The sequence below is a fragment of the Amblyraja radiata genome, chromosome 1 (genome assembly GCF_010909765.2).
Source record: "Amblyraja radiata isolate CabotCenter1 chromosome 1, sAmbRad1.1.pri, whole genome shotgun sequence".
NCBI classification, from domain to species: domain Eukaryota; kingdom Metazoa; phylum Chordata; class Chondrichthyes; order Rajiformes; family Rajidae; genus Amblyraja; species Amblyraja radiata.
In genome coordinates this window covers 140,882,177-140,901,756 of record NC_045956.1, presented here as the reverse complement: position 1 = coordinate 140,901,756, position 19,580 = coordinate 140,882,177, and the positions used below count along the sequence as shown (strand labels likewise).

Here is a 19,580-nt window from a genome sequence, read left to right as displayed (position 1 = left end):
CTGTCATTCGTGAAAAGGTTCTTCTGGACCAACACCTTTGACCACGTCCATCGGGCAGTGGTCAGCATGGAACGTCCTGCAGGGAAATGACTCCATAGGTCCTGTGGAGTGGTTCCCAGAGCAGGCTGCCCAGCTTGTCTAGCAAAATGCCTCATCGCGAGAACTCACCAACAAGCACCAAGACCAGGCTTGGCTGGCGGTGAGGGGAGCCCTCCCAGTAAGATCCTTCCTGCACCGTCGGAACCTCACTACCAGTGCACGCTGCCCTCGGGATGGCTGCTATGGAGAGGAGACGATTGCCCACCTCTTTGCAGAGTGTGGATTTGCAAAAGAGAGTCTGGAGAGGTCTGCAAGGGTCCCTGTCACGGTTTATTCCGAACAGCTCCGTCACAGAGGAGCCAACGCCAAGGCCAAGGAGCCAACGCCAAGGCTCGGTGGGGGAGGACCACAGTCTAGGTTCCTTCCACTGCTGGACATGGGGGGCACGGTATGGTGGTGATGCCCCTCAAAATAAGGGAAAGGATTCCACGCCAGTGGGCCACATGAGTGGCAAGGGTGTGGGGTAAAATTGTGATTTGGGGAAACTGTATTGTATGTATGTATAGCCTCCGAGAATGTGGGATGGAGTTTTGTAAGGATCATGTATTGTATATATTTATTTCTCAAATAAAGTCTATCTTGAAATATTTAAAAAAGGACCTTCACCCCCCTTTTTTTTGGAGAGGTGGGTTCTTCTTCTCTCATCGTTTGATCTTGATTTATGGATCACTCCATGCCTTCAAATGCATCAATGTCCAGATAAATGTCAAAGATATCACGTGCAATAATATCTATTTTATCAATTATCATAACCACTGAAATTAATCTCATTTTTATAGTTCATGATCTCTAAAGTTTCCTGCAAGAAAAGTAATTAAAAAACAAACAAATTAAGCCCTTTTTTACAATGTAAAAATGCACAGACATCGCGATACTTTTCCTTCTCGTTTACAATAGGGGGAGCTGTCTTAGCCTAATCGCTTCTTGGAGGTTCCAAACTATTTAATGCAGTCTCAAACAGGCATAACTCATTAACCACCAAGACATCTTGACATCTTGAAAATAAATATCTATAGATCTTTGGGAGGGAGGTAGATGGATGACTTAAAGAAAAGGACACAAAGTGCTGGAGTAACTCAGCCGGCCAGATAGCATCTCTGGAGAACATGGGCAGGGGATTTGTTGGGTTGGGACCCTTATTCAGATTAACTGTGGTTCCTAAATTCCTGGCTTATTATTACTCACTCAGGAGATATTATATTTAATGAAATTGACACACACACACATACATATATATGTGGACTATTTCACACTTTCGGTATTTTTTGCGGGCAAATCGCACATTATAGATATTCATCTATAAAAAATCGAGATATTTCTATTCGATTTAAATTGTATTGAAATATCTACTTCGCTGTCGAAATGAAGTATTTAATTGAAATCGATTAACCTCTATAGTCTAGCAATCTGCAAGGTGAATACTGTACTTCAATAAAATTACACTTGGAGCCTTAAAGCACGGAATCTTCTCTAACGAACTGAGACTAAACTATTTCTGAGAGCAGGCGACTGGTGACTTTTGTCGGGAAGACGGATAATGAAGAGTAGCGATATTGGAAGTTATTTCATAAGACAGTAACAAATGATGATGCCATGATCCAGCCGGCAGCGCCTTGCTACAGACCCGCCTAGTGGTTGGTGTACGTTGGTTGGGAGCTTGGACCGGACGCGGCGGCGAGGGTGGAGCCTGCAGAGTGTGTGAGCGCTGAGCTGCAAAGCTTTTCCAACCCGTGGGCAGCAACATGCGCCGCGAGTGAGGGCAGGAGCGGCTGGAAGTGCGAGAACTAGCGGATACACATCTACCAACCTTGGGAGAGAGGAAGAGGGTGAGTCTGTCTGTCAGTCACTGCAGGAGAGTCTCTGGCATTGTAAGAGCGGCGAGGAGGCTTTTTTTGTTTTGTTTGAGGAGGGGGTGAGTGAGGGAGGGAGTGAGAGACGCTGCAAGCGCTTGGGTGTGGGATGCGCTGAACTCGGCGGCTGCAGGGCGCTGCAAGTGGCTGCTCGCCAATGTTTAGGCTGGGCAAGTCGGGCCGAACGGCCCCTCCGCCCGTTACTTTGCAGAAATCCTTCTCTGCTCCTCAACTTCTCAAATCGTCACACCCGGAAAACGCCTCGACTTGGTCCGATTGGTTCCTGCCAACCAAGGGAAAGAAGTGCAGGGGGAAATGAAGAGAGACTTTCCGTTCTAAGTTTCCCCCCTTCTAGACGGTATTTGTTTTATAGACATACAAAGAAACGTGGCAAATTATATCGCTTCGGCACCTGGGGCCGAGGGTGGTTTCTCCCTTTATCAGATATGATGACGTGCATCTCTTCCTGTTCTTTGTAGCCTGCGGGGTGAGTTTCTTGAAATACAGTTTTGCTAAACGGGTTAAGTTGAAGGGCGTGTTAAAGTTCTTGCGGTTGCTAAAAACGGCGTATTGTCCCAGGGAATCTGTTGATTTATCTTGCAGGGCGCTGAAGCTATGTTTTGTTTAATGGGAGAAAGCTACGTGATTGCAACTCATTTGTTTCGCGTTTTGTAATTACCTTTGGGGCCATTAATCCCTAGACGTTTTAACCTTTTCGTTTCTATAACATGTCCCCGGGAAGCGGCGCATTTTAACAAGGTGGTAGTCTAATATCATTTCTGATGGGGAAAGCTTAGCTGTTGTAAACTTGGTGAGGATAGATATGGACCTAGGATATTTATCATCTCTCCTGTGAGGCAAAATTGCAGCTTAGGACTGTTATACAGCCACGAAAAGTGTTTAATTTTAGACAATGATAGTTCACTATCATACAGTTCTAGTTATTGATCTGTAGAATAAGGGGCTGCAATTGTGGGATTGGATTTCTATTATCATGACATGCCAGCCTGTGATCTTGGAGGATACAGTGGATCATTTTTCTATTGGATTTGTGTTTGAATCCAACTGGGATGTAGGACTTTGCAGATGTGCTTAGCCATACAACTATGGTGGGTGGGGGGGGGGGGGGGTGAAATCTTCAATTGGAAGGTGCTGAATCTTTGGTATTTTCTATCCCTGAGGGCTGTGGAGACTGTCATTGAAGTATTTGTAAACAGATTGATAGATTTCTAGATATGGGAATTGTGCTGGTCGAGGAAGTAGATTAGCGTTGCTCATGATCAATGATGGAGCAGGCTTGTATGTTGACGGGCTTCTCCTATCCTGATGTTCGGCAGTTCTGGTTTAACTACAGCAGATGCTGGTTTAACCCGAAGATGGACACAAAAAGCTATAGTAACTCAGCAGGACAGGCAGCATCTCTGGAGAGAAGGAATGGGTGACTTTCGGGTCGAGACCCTTCTTCAGACACCATGTTGTGTTCTTATTGATTTATTTAATTCAAATCTCTCTCTGTCTGAATTTCTTTTGAAGGAATGCAACATGTTCATACTGGTTGCTGAATATTGCACAACTGGTAGGAAAGTCAATTACAATGCAGTTGCAATTTGACTTTGAATGCTTAAGTTTAAAATTATACTTGCCATCCGTACCTACCCAATGTGCAAGTGGCAGAGTAGGTTGCAGAAAAGTCCTGTTAAGTCCTGATAATGAAAGGTGACATTGATAAGCTGGAAGAAGTTTGTACAAGTATTACCAATTACTATGACATGTACCAAGGTACAGTGAAAAGTTTTCTTTTGCGTGTTATCCAAACCGCTCCGGCACCATACATAGATGCAACAATTTCAACTCGTACAATAGCTAGATCAAAGGGGAAGAGACTGTGTAGAATATAGTTCTCGGCATCATAGGGCATTGTATCGCATCAGTTCTTAGACAATGTCCAATGGCTTCTGGATAGATGTGATTCGAACAGTACCCTTGTTTATTGAAGGACTGTTTCAAAACCTGATAATGGAGGTGAAGTAGCTGTTCCTGAGTTGGGTTGTGCATGCTTTTCAAACTTCTGCACCTCCTGCCAGATGGGAGCAGGGAGAATGAGGAATGACAAGGGTGACAAGTCTTTGATTATGCTGGCTGCTTTTCCAAGGCATCATGAAGTGTAGATGGTGTCAATGGTGGGGACTCTGGTCTGTGTGATGGACTCGGCTACATCTACAGCTCTGCAATTTCTTGCGGTGTTGGGCAGAGCTGTTATCAATCCGTGATGCAATCCAACAGTTGGCTTTCCACATTGCATCTGTAGAAGTTTGTAAGTCTGGAGACCTGCCAATGCTTTATAGTCCCCTCGGGAAATAAAGTCATTGGTGTGCATTCTTAGCTGTCGCATCAATGTGGGTTGTGCATGGCAGATCATTGGTAATATTAACTTCTAGGAACATGAAGTTTTCAACCATTTTTACATCTGCACCATTGATGCTAATTAGAGCATGTGCACCATACTTCCTGACGTCAATTAAGTGCATGGATTAAAGTGATTTTAGAAAGGGCATGGGAAACTTGGGTTGCAGGTAAACAATATTAAAACAAAACTGGATGTTAAATGAAGAAAAGTAAGATTGTATAAAAAAAAATTTTTGCCAAATTATCAATTTGTAATTAATGAATGGCCGCTGAAGTGAAGATTGCTGCAAGCTTTGAACAAGTAATGTTGTGTCATGCAAAGGTGGGGTTAACCCATGGAAGATCAAAATGAGTAAGGAATATTTGATTCTATAATTATCTGTGAAGCATTGTCATCCTTTGGAACTTGATTCTCTGGCAGGGACATGAGAGATTTTAGTGAAGTTTCTATGAAGTTAGCCAAGCATTTCTTTCTCTGCTCAAATAGTTTGCATCATTAACTATAGTGCTTTGGTGACTACCAGAATAGTATCTATTGTTTGTCCTCTTGGGTTATGTTGGTGGTTAATGTGGAGCTTGAGGTGGGGTCATGTTTAATATTCCGATCTGTTTCTGTTCACTGAGCTCAAGGTTGTTGAGATCAGCAGATTGTGATAGTTCAAAAAATCAGAATCCATTAATAAGACCACTGCAGTAAGGAATTATTTTCCAAGCCATTATAATTGAAACAGGATGAGCGAAGGCATAAATACAACTTCATAAGTTACTGGAGCTTTCACATTGTATTGAGTGTTACCGCAAGGCTGGTTGCAAGTTTAATCCCTTACGTGGTCTTGCCCAGCCAGTCTTTCTTTGGTTTAGGAGAAGTGATCAGTGGTAGTTGAATATTAACGTTGTATTAAATGAAGTTATTTTGTATTTGTATAGAATCTCTAAGATAATGCTGCAGAAACCTTCCCATGTTGGTGTTGAAATTTCTCTTAACTGCTAGCAATTCCAGCCATAACGCAATCTGTTTTAATTGAAGGCTTTTTTTGTCACCTGCATTACATTGTGGAAAGAATAAAATAAAAACTGAAATTTAGTCATAACTAGACAAAGTGGGACCCATTGGGTCCCAGCATCACACGGGAGGCTGGTCACCAACGCAATATTCCACATCTCCACCAATTCCAATATTGATCGCCAGTGGGGGGGGGGGGGGGGGGGGCTGTGTGTTGCGCTAGTATGGGTGTTGCGGGCCGAAGGTACTGGTTTCCAGAGGGCTGGCATAGATATTGTGGGCCGAATGGATTCTTGGGCTGGCATCCAACTGTTGCAATGATTTTAAAAGCCAAGCCAAGGCAAACAATTGGTCTGCAGCCACCTGACAACCAAAATTCATTTTGTGAAAACAAACTTGTTATAAAGGCGAGGCAAGCAATTGGGCTGCAGCCATCCGACAACCAAAATTCATTTTGTGAACACAAACTTGTTAAAAAGGCGAGGCAATCAATTGGGCTACAGCCACCTGACAACCAAAATTCATTTTGTGACCACAAACTTGTTAGAAAGGCGAGGCAAACAATTGGGCTGCAGCTACCTGCCAACCAAAATTCATTTTGTGAACACAAACCTTTTAAAAAGGCGAGGCAAACAATTGGGCTGCAGCCACCTGACAACCAAAATTCATTTTGTGAACACAAACTTTAAAAAAAAAAGCGAGGCAAACAATTGGGCTGCAGCCACTTTAGAGCCGCATCAAGGGGACTCACCGTGGAATAGACGTGTGTTCATTGTTATTCGCAGCTCAGAGAGCTATGACCCTCTCGCTTCCTGGGTCTGGCAGAGACTGAGTGAGACACTACACTTCCGGGTTTTATAGTCCCTCCTACTGCCGCCAGCGGGGGCAGCAGAGAGAATGGGGAATTTAAAAAAAACATTAGTATCTCTCTGATTTTTCATTGATGGGAAAAGTCCTCTGGTCCCGGAAGGCGGAGGGGGGCTCTGAGCAGGTGGCCAAAAATGACGGCCGTTGGTGGTGGCATTCTCTCAGAAATCGCAGCACAGTGGGCCAAAAGAGGTCAAGATCAGACTTTTAGTAATATAGATTTAGAAGTGGGTAACTTTAGATGGTAAATGGATTTGTTAATAGAAACATAGAAACATAGAAAATAAGTGCAGGAGTAGGCCATTCGGCCCTTCGAGCCTGCACCGCCATTCGATATCATGGCTGATCATCCAACTCAGTATCCCATCCCTGCCTTCTCTCCATACCCCCTGATCCCTTTAGCCACAAGGGCCACATCTAACTCCCTCTTAAATCTAGCCAATGAACTGGCCTCAACTACCTTCTGTGGCAGAGAATTCCACAGATTCACCACTCTCTGTGTAAAAAATGATTTTCTCATCTCAGTCCTAAAAGACTTCCCTCTTATCCTTAAACTGTGACCCCTAGTTCTGGACTTCCCCAACATCGGGAATAATCTTCCTACATCTAGCCTGTCCAACCCCTTAAGAATTTTGTGAGTTTCTATAAGATCCCAGTAATAGCAACTTGTGCTTAAAATATTTAAATTGTTTTGAAGAACGAATTGATTTGATAAAATGAGACATTCAGTTTTCAGAAACGTTTTGATAACCTTAATGGAAATGTTTAGTTTTATTCATGAAAATGAATTGGACAGAACTTGCAACATGGGCAGGACATTCAACCCATCAAATTTGAAATCAGTCCTCTGTAATTGAATAGTTTAAATCCATATTTAGCCAAGCTATTTTGGTCATCAAAATACTGAATCTGATCTTGAATTTTGACATAGCTGTGCATGGCAAGCTCGAACAGAATCTTTATGCTTGTATTTAATCTTGTAGATGGCTTCTTGATTTTGGCCCCCTCATCAAATGGAACCAGTTTGCCTCTCTCTGCACTGTGCCACAGTGCCCTCCATAATGTTTGGGACAAAGACCCATCATTTTTATTTGTCTCTGTACTCCACAATTTGAGATTTGTAATAGAAAAAATCACATGTGGTTAAAGTGCACATTGTCAGATTAATAAAGGGTATTTTTTATACATTTTGGTTTCACCACGCAGAAATTATAGCAGTGTTTATACATAGTCCCCCCATTTCAGGGCACCATAATGTTTGGGACACTGCAATGTCATGTAAATGAAAGTAGTCATGTTTAGTATTTTGTTGCATATCCTTTGCATGCAATGACTGCTTGAAGTCTGCGATTCATGGACATCACCAGTTTCTGGGTGTCTTCTCTGGTGATGCTCTGCCAGGCCTGTATTGCAGCCATCTTTAACATGCTTGTTTTGGGGGCTAGTCCCGTTCAGTTTTCTCTTCAGCATACAAAAGGCATGCTCAATTGGGTTCAGATCGGGTGATTGACTTGGCCACTAAAGAATTGACCATTTTTTAGCTTTGAAAAACTCCTTTGTTGCTTTAGCAGTATGTTTGGGATCTTTGTCTTGATGTAGAATGAACCGTCGACCAATGGGTTTTGAGACATTTGTATGAACTTGAGCAGATAGGATGTGTCTATACACTTCAGAATTCATTATGCTAATACCATCAGCAGTTGTGTCATCAATGAAGATAAGTGAGCCAGTACCTTCAGCAGCCATACATGCCCAGGCTATAACACCCCCACAACTGTGTTTCACAGATGAGGTGGTATGATTTGGATCATGGGCAGTTCCTTCTCTGCTCCATACATTGCTGTTGCCATCACTCTGATATAAGTTAATCTTCGTCTCATCTGTCCACAAGATGTTTTTCCAGAACTGTGGTTGCTCTTCTTAGTACTTCTTGGCAAACTGTAACTTGGCCATCCTATTTTTGCAGCTAACCAGTGGTTTGCATCTTGCTGTGTAGCCTCTATTTCTGTTCATTCCGTCTTCTCATTGACAAATGTACGTCTGACTCCTGAAGAGTGTTTCTGATCTGTCGGACAGGTGTTTGGGGATTTTTCATTATTATAGAGATAATTCTTCTGTCATCAGCTGTGGAGGTCTTCCTTGGCCTGCCAGTCCCTTTACGAATAGTAAGCTCACCAGTGCTCTCTTTCTTCTTAATGATCCTCCAAACAGTTGATTTTCGTTGGCTGATGTCTCTAACAGTTTTATTCTTGTTTCTCAGTCTCATAATGGCTCTTTTGACTTTCATTGGCACAACTTTGGTCCTCATGTTGATAAACAGCAATAAAGGTTTCCAAAGGTGATGGAAAGACTGGAGGAACGACTAGGTGCTGAGAGCTCTCTTATACCTGCATTAAGGAGGTAATTAAACACACCTGAGCAATTACAAACACCTGTGAGGCCATGTGTCTCAAATATTATGGAGCACTGAAATGGGGGACTTTGTATAAACACAGCTGTAATTTCTACATGGTGAAACCAAAATGAATAAAAATGGTCTTTATTAAAATTTGATAATGTGCACTTTAACCACAGGTGATTTTTTTTTTTCTGTTACAAATCTCAAATTGTGGAGTACAGAGGCAAATAAATAAATGATGGGTCTTTGTCCCAAACATTATGGAGCGTACTGTGTCAATGCATGATTGTAAATTCTTTATTGTAGTATTAAATTAATGAAAAAAACAAGTATTATTTTTCCCATATATTGCACACCCACCAAGAAGGTACAATAACCCTTGTTTTGAGCCCAATACTGTACAAAATATTGTCGTGAATGTCTTAAGATTTTATACTAGACTGTTATAATTACTACTGAGCTCCTGCGGTAGCAAACTGGATGTTGTTCAATTTTTGCTTCTGCCTGAGTACTTCACAGCTGTAAAGGAAGGTAACAAGCCCGATATACTCATTTTGTCTTCACAAGTAGCAGCTTGTTATTTCAGGCATACAGTGTACGTCTGCTAAAGATGATCAGGACTTTGCTGAATTTTGCATTAAGATGGTGCATGGGTTGAGCCAAGATAGCACATGTAACTCACATTATTTAGAGCTTCATTGTTGATGTAGATTTTGACTGGGGCTGGGACTCTGACAGAGGTACTCTGACTGTTGCTCTGTTCTTGATTGCCAGGCTAAACTTGGTGCATGCATCACAAGATTAGTTTATCATGAACTGCAATTCATCAGGTAATGTAGTGATGAATACCGAAGCACCTGCAAAGAGCAGATTCTGATTAGTGAACAGGGTGACAGTATTTTGCTCTGAAGTTGTCTGATTGTGAACAAATAGCCATTTGTCCTCAATTAAGTCAATATGTTAGATTGGGTTAGGGATAGGGCTTCGGCTTCAAAGCATTCTTGAGAAGAATGTAATAGCTGGCAGGCTCTGTCATGCTGTCTGGCTTCAAACCAGTTTCAATGCTGACACTGTTTCATTCACGTTCTCATTGTTGACCTCTTTCTACTAGAAAGAGCATCTTTTGTGGTCAACCAATTTTCAAAGCACCTTTTAGATGCTTTAACTCACTATGCTGAAGATTTTTGACAGGTCAGTAGATGTAAGGAAGAGAGGTGCCCAAGTTATAAGGTTATTTGCAACAAATGTAATGCAAAGACGTCTCTTAAGTGTCCAGTTATGGATCCTGGTGTGATTATTTTGCAAGGACTCCTTGAACACTCAGTCGTTATTGTAATCTGCCTTTTTGTTGAATTGGTAATAACCTTTGCATTTTTTTGCAGATTCTGATAAGCGTAACTTCATAAATTCAGTTTGGTTTATTCTCACGTGTACCATGCCCTAGAAAGCTTCCTCTTTCAATGCAGATTTGAATCTTTTTGCAGCGATACTGCCAGTGCCTTCCAATGTATTTTCTTAGGCTGTAGCCCCTAAAGTTGTAAAACTCTTTGAACTTGAGCTGGAGCTCTAGATTTGGTTGTTAAATGAAAATACATTTTATTTTCTTATGGTTGGAAGAAGCAGATGTTTGGACATGCAAACCAACAATTAATTGTTCCAAAGGTATCCGTGACAGTGGTCACTGTCTTGTTCTTAATGTTTTCTAGGAGGTGTCAGAATCGGACTCTTCGGGGTAGTTATTTTCTCTCAAATACAAATGGACTCCTACACTCTGTGGCTTTATAGTTGGCATGGATGTCTTTGCATAATGGATCTTTTTAAGTGTGATTGTAGCTTGAAAGGCGCATGGCCAATGCAACAATTGTTGTCATTCATTCATTCAACTGTTTGCATATTTCTAGGGCATGGATAGGAAAGGTTTACAGAGTTATGGGCCATACCTGGCACTCGTGTAGATGGGGATATCTTTGTTGGCCTGGGCAAGTTGGGCCAAAGGGCCTGTTTCTGTGCTGCATGACTCTGACTCCGAGGCAATAGGGATAAGGTCAAGATGATATTAGTGCCTACCTGAGGTGCTTCCATATGGCCTTCCTGAGGCTATAACCAGCAAAATTAGTACTAAAAATAAATGGTTTCAGTTTATAAGATACTCAGGCTATTTTGTTGAGCCTGCCTGTGCACTATTGGCTAATGATGTCTTCCAATACATCCAGTTCTTGCCATACATGCATGAAAACCAATGTGTAGGAAGGAAGTGCAGATACTGGTTTAAACCGTAGATAGACACAAAATGCTGGAATAACTCAGCGGAACAGTCTGAAGAAGGGACGCAACCCGAAACATCACACATTTCTTCTCTCGAGAGATGCTGCCTGTCCCGCTGAGTAACTCCAGCATTTTGGGTCTATCTTTCTTGTTATTTAGCACCACAGGAATGAAGAATTTCTACAAAGGGTTAGCTTGTTCCATAGCTTTGGTATTTCAGCATAACAACACATTGAGGAATTGTAGAAACAAAGAAATGCCGATGCTGACTTATACCAAAGATGGACAAAAGGTGCTGGAGTAACTCCGTGGGTCAGGCAGATCGGGAGCAGAAACATCACTATCCCTTTTCTCCAGAGTTACCTGCTGAGTTACTCCAACAATTAGTGTCTAATATTGAGGAAGTATTTAGTTAAATGTATTATTGTCATGAGTACTGAAGTACAGTGAAACGTTTTTGTGTGCTATCCAGTCAAAGCAAAGACTATACGTGATTACAATCAAGGAGAAGTTCGGTGAATAAATAAATGTAGAAGAATAAAGTATAGTTTGAGCAACACCCTGCTACAGCATGTCATAGAAATGATTTTATGACTGGTAAATTGAACATGCATTTCAAACAGAAGAACGTGTAGAGCTTTAGAATGAATGCATGGACGTTCCAAACTTAGACTGTTCCAGTAAGGAGCTGACGTGTGCACAATGGATTAATGAAGAACTTTTTGTCCATTAAGAATCTCTTTCTTTCAAATCTCGTGCCTGTTGCTGAGGTGTGTTGGCTGGCTGTTTAACCCTGGGAAATGTCCAAGTAAAGCTGAAATCTATCCAGCATAGTGTTTTTTGTAGAATTGCTGATTGGTAATGTTATTCCAAATAAGCACTGGAATATTAAAGCACTAGTGTTATTTCTCCCCTGTTGATCATACAATACTTTTATATGCCAGAGAAAATATGTTTTAATTGTAAAAGGCATACTTTAGCTTCTTAATGCATATCTCGAATCTTCTGAAAACATTGTAAATTACATAAAGTGGTAAAATCTAAGGAATAATATATTGAGTTCTGACAATCGTGAATATTATTTGCTAAGGCAAGCATGAGATTAGGAAGCCCAAGAAGAATAACGTGCATTATTTCTAAGGAGCCATTTCAATGTATTAGTTGAAGTCAGAACTCTTGACAATCAGTGGCGGAAGAGCAGTTTCTTGTACTACTAAGCTATTGTCTATTTTGACCTAGTGTCCCTTTGATTGCATCTTGGGTACAGGGAAGGCTTTATCTTTCAATGCAGATTTGAGTTTACTTGTTTACAGAGAAAGAGAATACTGTTTCTCCAGGCAACTGCAACTGGTCTCAGAAATATACATTGTTACTTTGGCTAGGTAATGAACTTGCTCCTTGATTAGAGTGTCATGAGACATTCCTTAGCTTGTCATAATTTAAAAGAGCAGTGCCAACAGTGAGGAACATAATTGCAATATTTTGAGGGTGATATTGGGCAGTGGGGCTTATGCTGATGCATATGGTGTTACTCTCCACAGAGTGCACAGCAAGTTGGAGTTACCTACAAGAAGCCAGTTTCACAATAATAGATTACATCTTGTTGAAGATTCCACAAACATCAGTAACAATGTGATTAAGACCTCTGTGATGTCGTTTGATTCTCTTTAGAATCCTGTATTTAGAATCGTTGACATTTGCAGAGTTTAAAAGGTCTTGTAAACAGGGCTAGAGGGAAGTTGTGATTGTACATGACCATTTTTGTCCAACTCAAGTCCCTGAATCAGTGCCTGCTCAGCCCATCTTTAGTTTAGAGATACACAGCGCGGAAACAGGCCCTTCGGCCCACCGGGTCTGTGCCGACCAGTGATCCCCGCACATTAACACTATCCCACACCCACTAGGGACAATGTTTACATTTACTAAGCCAATTAACCTACAAACCTGTACGTCTTTGGAATGTGGGAGGAAACCGAAGATCTCGGAGAAAACCCACGCAGGTCACGGGGAGAACGTACGAACTTTGTACAGACAGCACCCGTAGTCGGGATCGAACCCGGGTCTCTGGCGCTGCATTCGCTGTAAGGCCGCACTTCTACCGCTGCGCCACCGTGACCGCCCCATCTGCTGAAATCTGCATCCAATCTTTGCTATCTTTAGACTTTTTAAATGTCCTCATGGCGGCACTAAGCTGACCACGGTTTTCTGGATGTCTGGTGTTATTTCAACTTTTACATGAACTTGAGCTCATCCATAACTCTGTCTCTTGCCCCATTCATCAGTTTGCTAGCCTATGTTCATGCATGCTGGCTATTAATTCAGTGATACATTGTATTATCCGTTTGGAGTACTCCATGGCCCAGTCCCCACTCCTTACCATCTCTACTGTCTGACCAACAGTATGATTATGTGTTATCTGCACTCTTCAAAATCTGTGGGCTATAGCTCAGTTGGTAGCAACCTTGGCACTGATTTGGGGGTGCTGTGGTTTTGAATTCTACTTCTGATACTTGAGAATACAATTTTAGCCAGTCACTGCTGAGGCATTGAGGGAATGTTGCACCACTCTTGGATGATTCATAAAATGGGAACATGAGATTTATTCCCTGTGTCCTTGTCAATATTTAGCCTGATGCATGTGGATGATGAGTTGCCTTTTTCCTGTGTCAATATTTAGATGATGCATAAAATGAAAGTACAGGATTTATTGCTGGTGTGCTAGTCAATATTTAGCATCCGCGCAAAAGCAATAAAAAATAATTAACTGGGTATTATTGTATTGCAATCTGATATTGCCTGCTTTATGCAACTGGCATTTCTTTGGCTTTAAAACTCTCAGAGACTGAACTACAGGAAGAAATGACAAAACCTTGATTGGTACGGGTGTCAGAGGTTATGGGGAGAAGGCAGGAGAATGGGGTTAAGAGGGAGAGATCAGCCATGATTGAATGGTGGACTTGATGGGCCGAATGGCCTAATTCTACCCTATCACTTATGATCTTATGAAACCTTGTATTGAATTGCTCTGCCTTCAGCTACAAAAATGCTAAAATTCTGTGCATCCTCATGCCCTCTTCTCGTTTTAAAAATGCCTCAACATTTTTTTTACCAAGATTTGGTCTTCTTGCGTATGGCTTGCACAGCCTAAAGTTGTAGGACAACTTGTTCTCTTTGACCTTATTTGATTGTGCACGCCAGGTTGATTGCATTTGTCGAAACGGGGCGGACCACGTGAAGGTTGCAATCTTCCCACCCCAGATTTGGGCTATGTGCCTGTGTGTCATCTTAACACGGTGTCAACTCTTTGACTATTTAAATATTGCTTGACAATGCTTCTGAGAAATGTCATGGAAGGCTTTCTTGCTTAAAGGTTGTGATATAAGTAAGTGTTGAAATGTGAAAAACAGATGTTCAGATGCTGGATTAATATGGATAAACAGTAACAAATGAGTTGCAAAAATGGTAACTCAAATGTCACTGTAACGTAAATTATACATGTGACAATAAACTGACCTTAACCTTGAAATACAATGACTTTTTCTCATTTCAGATGCCTGTTGTATACAAATGTTTAAAAAAAAAAAAAATTTGACGTTGAAGTATATTTAGTTTTGATAATGTTGGGATTATGCTCCATAGTCTGGTTTCAATCTTCCAATTCATGTGATTAAGGTTTTTCCAAAATTCCAAATGGACAAATGGGCGGCCCAAAGGAAATGTATTGGCACCTCTGTTCTTTAACATTTATGAATTACCAACCCATCCATCCAAATATGTGCAGTTCTGTTAAAGTAGCAAGCTGGCATTTGCAGCACAAGCTGGATATCTGGCCCAGATAGAATGCACACTATTAACACCATGTAGCCCAGGGTCACTTGGAGGCTGGTTGTTCAGTGCTCTGTTAAAAATTTGTCCCCACCTCCATTAAAATAAAAATGCAGGTCAACCTCTTTCACTTTGCACAATCAAGGTCTGTGTACAACCTATTTTAACTTTCATTAAACCCTGGGCTGCATGCCCTTTCAAAAAGCCACAATGAAATGCCCACAACCAAGTCCTCTGGTCTGAAGTCTCAAGGGGGGTCCAATTTGAAGAAGGGTACTGACCCAAAATGTCTCCCATCCTTTTTCTACAGAGATGCTGCCTGACCCTTTGAGTTACTCCACTACTTTGTGTCTATCTTCAGTATATTCCAGCATCTGCAGTTCCTTTCTAGGCATTAGAATGACCGAGCAGCATCTCTAAGTTTACAGGTTTAGTTCAGAGATTTAGCGCAGAAACAGGCCCTTTGGCCCAGTGAGTCCATGCAGGCCAGCAATCCCCATGCACTAGCAATGCACTTTACAATTTACAGTCTAATTAACCTACACACCTGTCTTTCGAGTGTGGGAGGAAACCCAGGCGCTCATGGGGAGAACATACAAACTCCGTATAGATAGTACCCATAGTCAGGATTGAATCCGGGTTTCTGGCGCTGTAAGGCAGAAACTCTGCCGCTCTACCTCTGTGGCACCCGTAACATGAACATTGGCGGAATTGTGGATAGCAAGGAAGGTTGTCAAAGGATACAGCAGAATATAGATCAGTTGGAGATTTTGGTGAAGAAATAGAAGATGGATTTTAATTTGGGCAAAACATTTGGAGTATTATCTGCAGTTCTGGTTGCAACACTACAGGAAGGATGTGAAGGCTTTGGAGCAATTGCAGAAGTAATTTACCAGGTTGTCGCCTGGGTGTACTAGCTATAAAGAGAGATTGGACAACCTAATTATGTTTTCATTGGAGTCTGAGGAGTGACATGATAAAGTAATTAAAATTTTAAGAGGAATGGATGGGGCAGAGAATTTTTTTCCCAGGATGGAAATATTAAATACCAAAGGGCAGAGGTTTAGAGGGGGGAGGAGATGTGCAAGGCAAATATTTGTTCACAGCAACTGCTAAATGATGGAAAATATGCAGCTAGTGGAGATGATAGAAGCAGAAATGAATGCAATGTTTGAGAGGCATTTAGATGACCACATGAACAGGGAGAGAATAGAAGAATGCAGAGTATGTGCAGGCAAACCACACTGGTTTAAACTGGCATCATGATAGGTGCAGACACGATGGGCTGAAGGGCCTGTTCCCGTGTTGTGATTTACTATGTTCTGTGAAGGCAGAGGATACATGGATCTGATCTGCCTCCGTAAGATGCTGCTCAAATACTCATTTGGATCTTCCCACGGCCAGCACTAGTGCATGCCATGCATGCTTCTAGATCTTGTGGTGGCCAACACACGTACTTTGTCAGTGGAAAGCTCTATCTTTGGGTGGATGTGAGTATGATGATGTCTGGTGAACTTGGGTAGAACTAAGATTTATCTGCTCATCACCACCTGTGTAAAAGCAAATCTTACCCAGCGCTGTAGGGGGCGCTGTAGGGGGCGCTGTCCTGTGCACGGCTGCCCAGCCAGCAGCTGTCTGTCTTTTTATTTTTGATTTTAGTTAGTGTTAGTGTTTTGTTTGGAGGTCTAGACTTTTTTATGTGGGGGGGGGGGGGGGAGGGAAGGGGGAAACTACCTTTCAGGGTCCCTACCTGGTCGGAGAGGCAGCTTTTCTCCGGGCTGCAGCTTCGACCCGTCCTCGTGGCCTACCAGCGGGCCTGGAGCGGCATTTCCTGTCGGGGACCGCCCAGAACCTCGGCTTCGGCGGCGGCACAGCGCTGGAGCGCTATCGCGGAGCGGGCGATGCCTTGCCCGGGTCGCCGCGCTGGAGCTCTGGTGAGCTGAAGATTGCTGAGGAAAACATCACTGAGCTGCGGGACTGTGGAGCGACCAGCTGCGGGCGGCGGCGCTAAACTTTACACCGGGAGCCTGGGATCTCTAGATGAGATCGCCAGTTGTGGAGCTCCAACCGGCGCGGCCTTGTTGGCTTTGGAAGCCGCGGCCTCCAGTACGGAAGCGGCCATTCCAGGGTTCCCAAGCCGCTGAGAGGACTCTCCCGACGCCGGAGCTACATCACCCGGCGAGAACGGCCTGGAACATCGGGCCCCCGTAGAGGCAACTGTGGAGGCCTCAATGGGCCTGACTATGGGTGAACTGGGGTTGGGGACTGGACTTTGTGCCTTCCCTCATAATGGGAACCATTGTGGGGGGGGATGTTCTTTATGTTTAAAACTCTTATTAATGTTATGTCTGTATTCCTTCTTTATGTGCTGCAAAATGGCAAGAAGCATTTCACTTCACTACACCTAGGTGTATGTGAATGTGACCAATAAAATACCTTTGATACCTTTGACATCTCCTTTAAATGTTGTCCCTTGCCTGAAGTAAGATCATAGTTCATCCGATTGCTGCCTTCATATTCAATCCTGCCCTACATTCAGTAAACATGCATCTCCCCTCTGAAGATGCTGCTTCCACTGATCTTTTGAATTATTGAGGTCTGAAGCCCTACAACTCTAGGAGAAATTTTCACCTTGTAGGTCCTAAATGGGTGAGCTCTTCAAAGACTTCTAGTTTAAGATTCTGCCAGAGTTGGGGAATCGAGGGCCAGAGGACATAGGTTCAAGGTGAAGGGGAAAAGATTTAATAAGAATCTGAGGGGTAACATTTTCACACAAAGGGTGGTGGGTGTATGGAACAAGCTGCCAGAGGAGGTAGTTGAGGCTGGGACTATCCTGACATTTAAGAAACAGTTAGACAGGTACATGGATAGGACAAGTTTGGAGGGATAAGGACCAAACGCAGGCAGGTGGGACTAGTGTAACAGGGACATGTTGGCTGGTGTGGGCAAGTTGGGCCGAAGGGCCTGTTTCCACTCTGTATCACTCTATGGCACTAGAGGATGGCCTTTCTGTCAAGACCCCTTGGGATCATGCATGTTTCCCTTGGTGAGTACCAGAAAAATTCATTGATTTCATTATCTTAATTTAAGGTTTCAACATTAACGACATTAATTTATATTTAAGAATTTAGATTTTATTGGATTAAAATCTTGAGATATGAAATTGAATCCAAGTTTTTATGTTGAAATTAATGAGATGTGGACCTTTGCTTCAGGAACCTAGTTTCAGGATTGTAATCCACTTTTCAATGGAGGAATACCTGTACTTAATACTTTATATTGGTATTGCATGCTTGTATTTTCATAGACATTTGGGACTTCCAAAGAACTTCATTATATATGAAATGCTTTCAAAGTGTAGTCACTTAAAGTTAATGTAGATAACTTGCACACAGCCTGCTCTCAAGAACAGCAGCGTGATAATGATTGATAATCTTTAATGTTGAGCGAGGGAGAAATATTTCCCAAAAAATAGAAAAAGCTCCCTGTTAGAAATGATGTTGTGTGCCATGCCCGTCTGGGAGGAGACGGGCCATAGTTTCTTGTCTGAGAGATGGGACCTTTGACAACGTGGTGCTCCTCAGCTTTGCTCTGGGATTCCAGCCTTGATATTCTTTTGTGCAGTAAGATGTTACTCCTTGACCTGCCATCTCCGTCGAGAGTACAGCACTTAGTATCATCTCAAATGTATGCCTTTGATGCAGTTGGGGAGGGTAAGTCTTCAATTTACCACTTTTATGTGTTTGAGTAGATACACAGGATCCTTTATGTCCTCAACATAATGATTTACTGAAATCTCAGGGATAACATTAACACGAGTGATATGAAGACTTTTGTTTAAATAAAATATATTTTTGCCGTAAAATGGTTCTAAGAGCTCGGTTGTTCTTTCTCACAATGCAGCGGCGCTTTAGTGAAGTGAGCTTTTGTAATGTTCAGCCAGACTTTCTGTATTTTCTTTTTTGCATAGAACTCTGGGCCTCCAGTACCTGAGGGCCTGCTTGAGACTTGAGAATGCATGCACAGAGGAGTGTGTCATAACATACATAACTACACAGGAACTAAAAAGGCATGACCTCTCGAAAGCTCGTTACCACTGCTACAGCAAGGCGCTCGCCTTGTTTCACTGGGTCTGTGTGGCTGTGGTTAACAAACTCCATGAGCAGTGCTTTCCCTGCTGCAGAAAATGTGAGCAGTTTAACATTGTAGGATTTCACAGTTGGATTTTCTGGATGAGTGAGACTTGTGCTCTGTGATTTGATGGTAGAGCAGTTTATGCTACAAATGAAAACATTAAAACATGTCAAGAGATTTGGATAAAATATTGTAGCAGCACTTTATTCTTCAAAAGATACTACTACTGCTTTTCAAACTGAATACATTAAATTACAATTTGTATTGTGCAAGAAATTGTAGCCATTAGGTTTGTACACTTTTTTTTGTGTAAGCACTTTCATGCATTTTAACAATATTCTCTGCATAAATCTATTTATGAAATCTTAAATTTTAGGTAATTTTTGAGTAGATAGACTTGGTGTCAGTTTTTGCAACATTGAATTTGTCATAGGCTAAAATTACCTTTATCTCTATTAATTATGTATACACCAATTAAAGTTGGAATTAAAATGGTTCTTATTGCAAATATCATTGCTGTGCCTGATGGGAAGCAAGTCAGTTTTGCAACAACATACTCTTTGTCTTTCCCAGACTCAATGAAAGTTCCCAACCATAGTGTTTTCTGGCACTAAGCTATTTTGCATATCTTGGGCAAGGAGTGCTCTGCTATTCCTCACTACTTTCACTAAATATAATAAGGCTTTTCATTGATATACAACACCAGCACTGTTTCACAGTTCCAAAATCAGAA

General features: G+C 42.1%; 2 protein-coding genes across 4 annotated transcripts in view; one reads left to right on the top strand and one right to left on the bottom strand.

Annotated features, from left to right (window-relative positions):
- Window positions 1-838: 838 nt before the first annotated feature.
- Window positions 839-19,580, bottom strand: part of sra1 (steroid receptor RNA activator 1) — a 47,816-nt gene continuing 29,074 nt past the window's right edge. Inside the window, 2 exon segments of the mRNA XM_033037652.1 lie at window positions 839-898; window positions 18,808-18,991. Of these exon segments, the coding sequence (XP_032893543.1) occupies window positions 839-898; window positions 18,808-18,991 (244 nt within the window).
- The window catches only part of tln1 (talin 1), a 245,220-nt gene continuing 227,404 nt past the window's right edge, over window positions 1,765-19,580 (top strand). For 2 of the 3 annotated variants that reach the window (XM_033031712.1, XM_033031693.1), the window contains exon 1: window positions 1,765-1,925. The gene's annotated coding sequence lies outside the window, so the exon portion shown is untranslated. Of the gene's footprint in view, window positions 1,926-2,191; window positions 2,437-19,580 lie in introns of those variants that run through there. The other variant, XM_033031702.1, reaches the window with a different exon arrangement.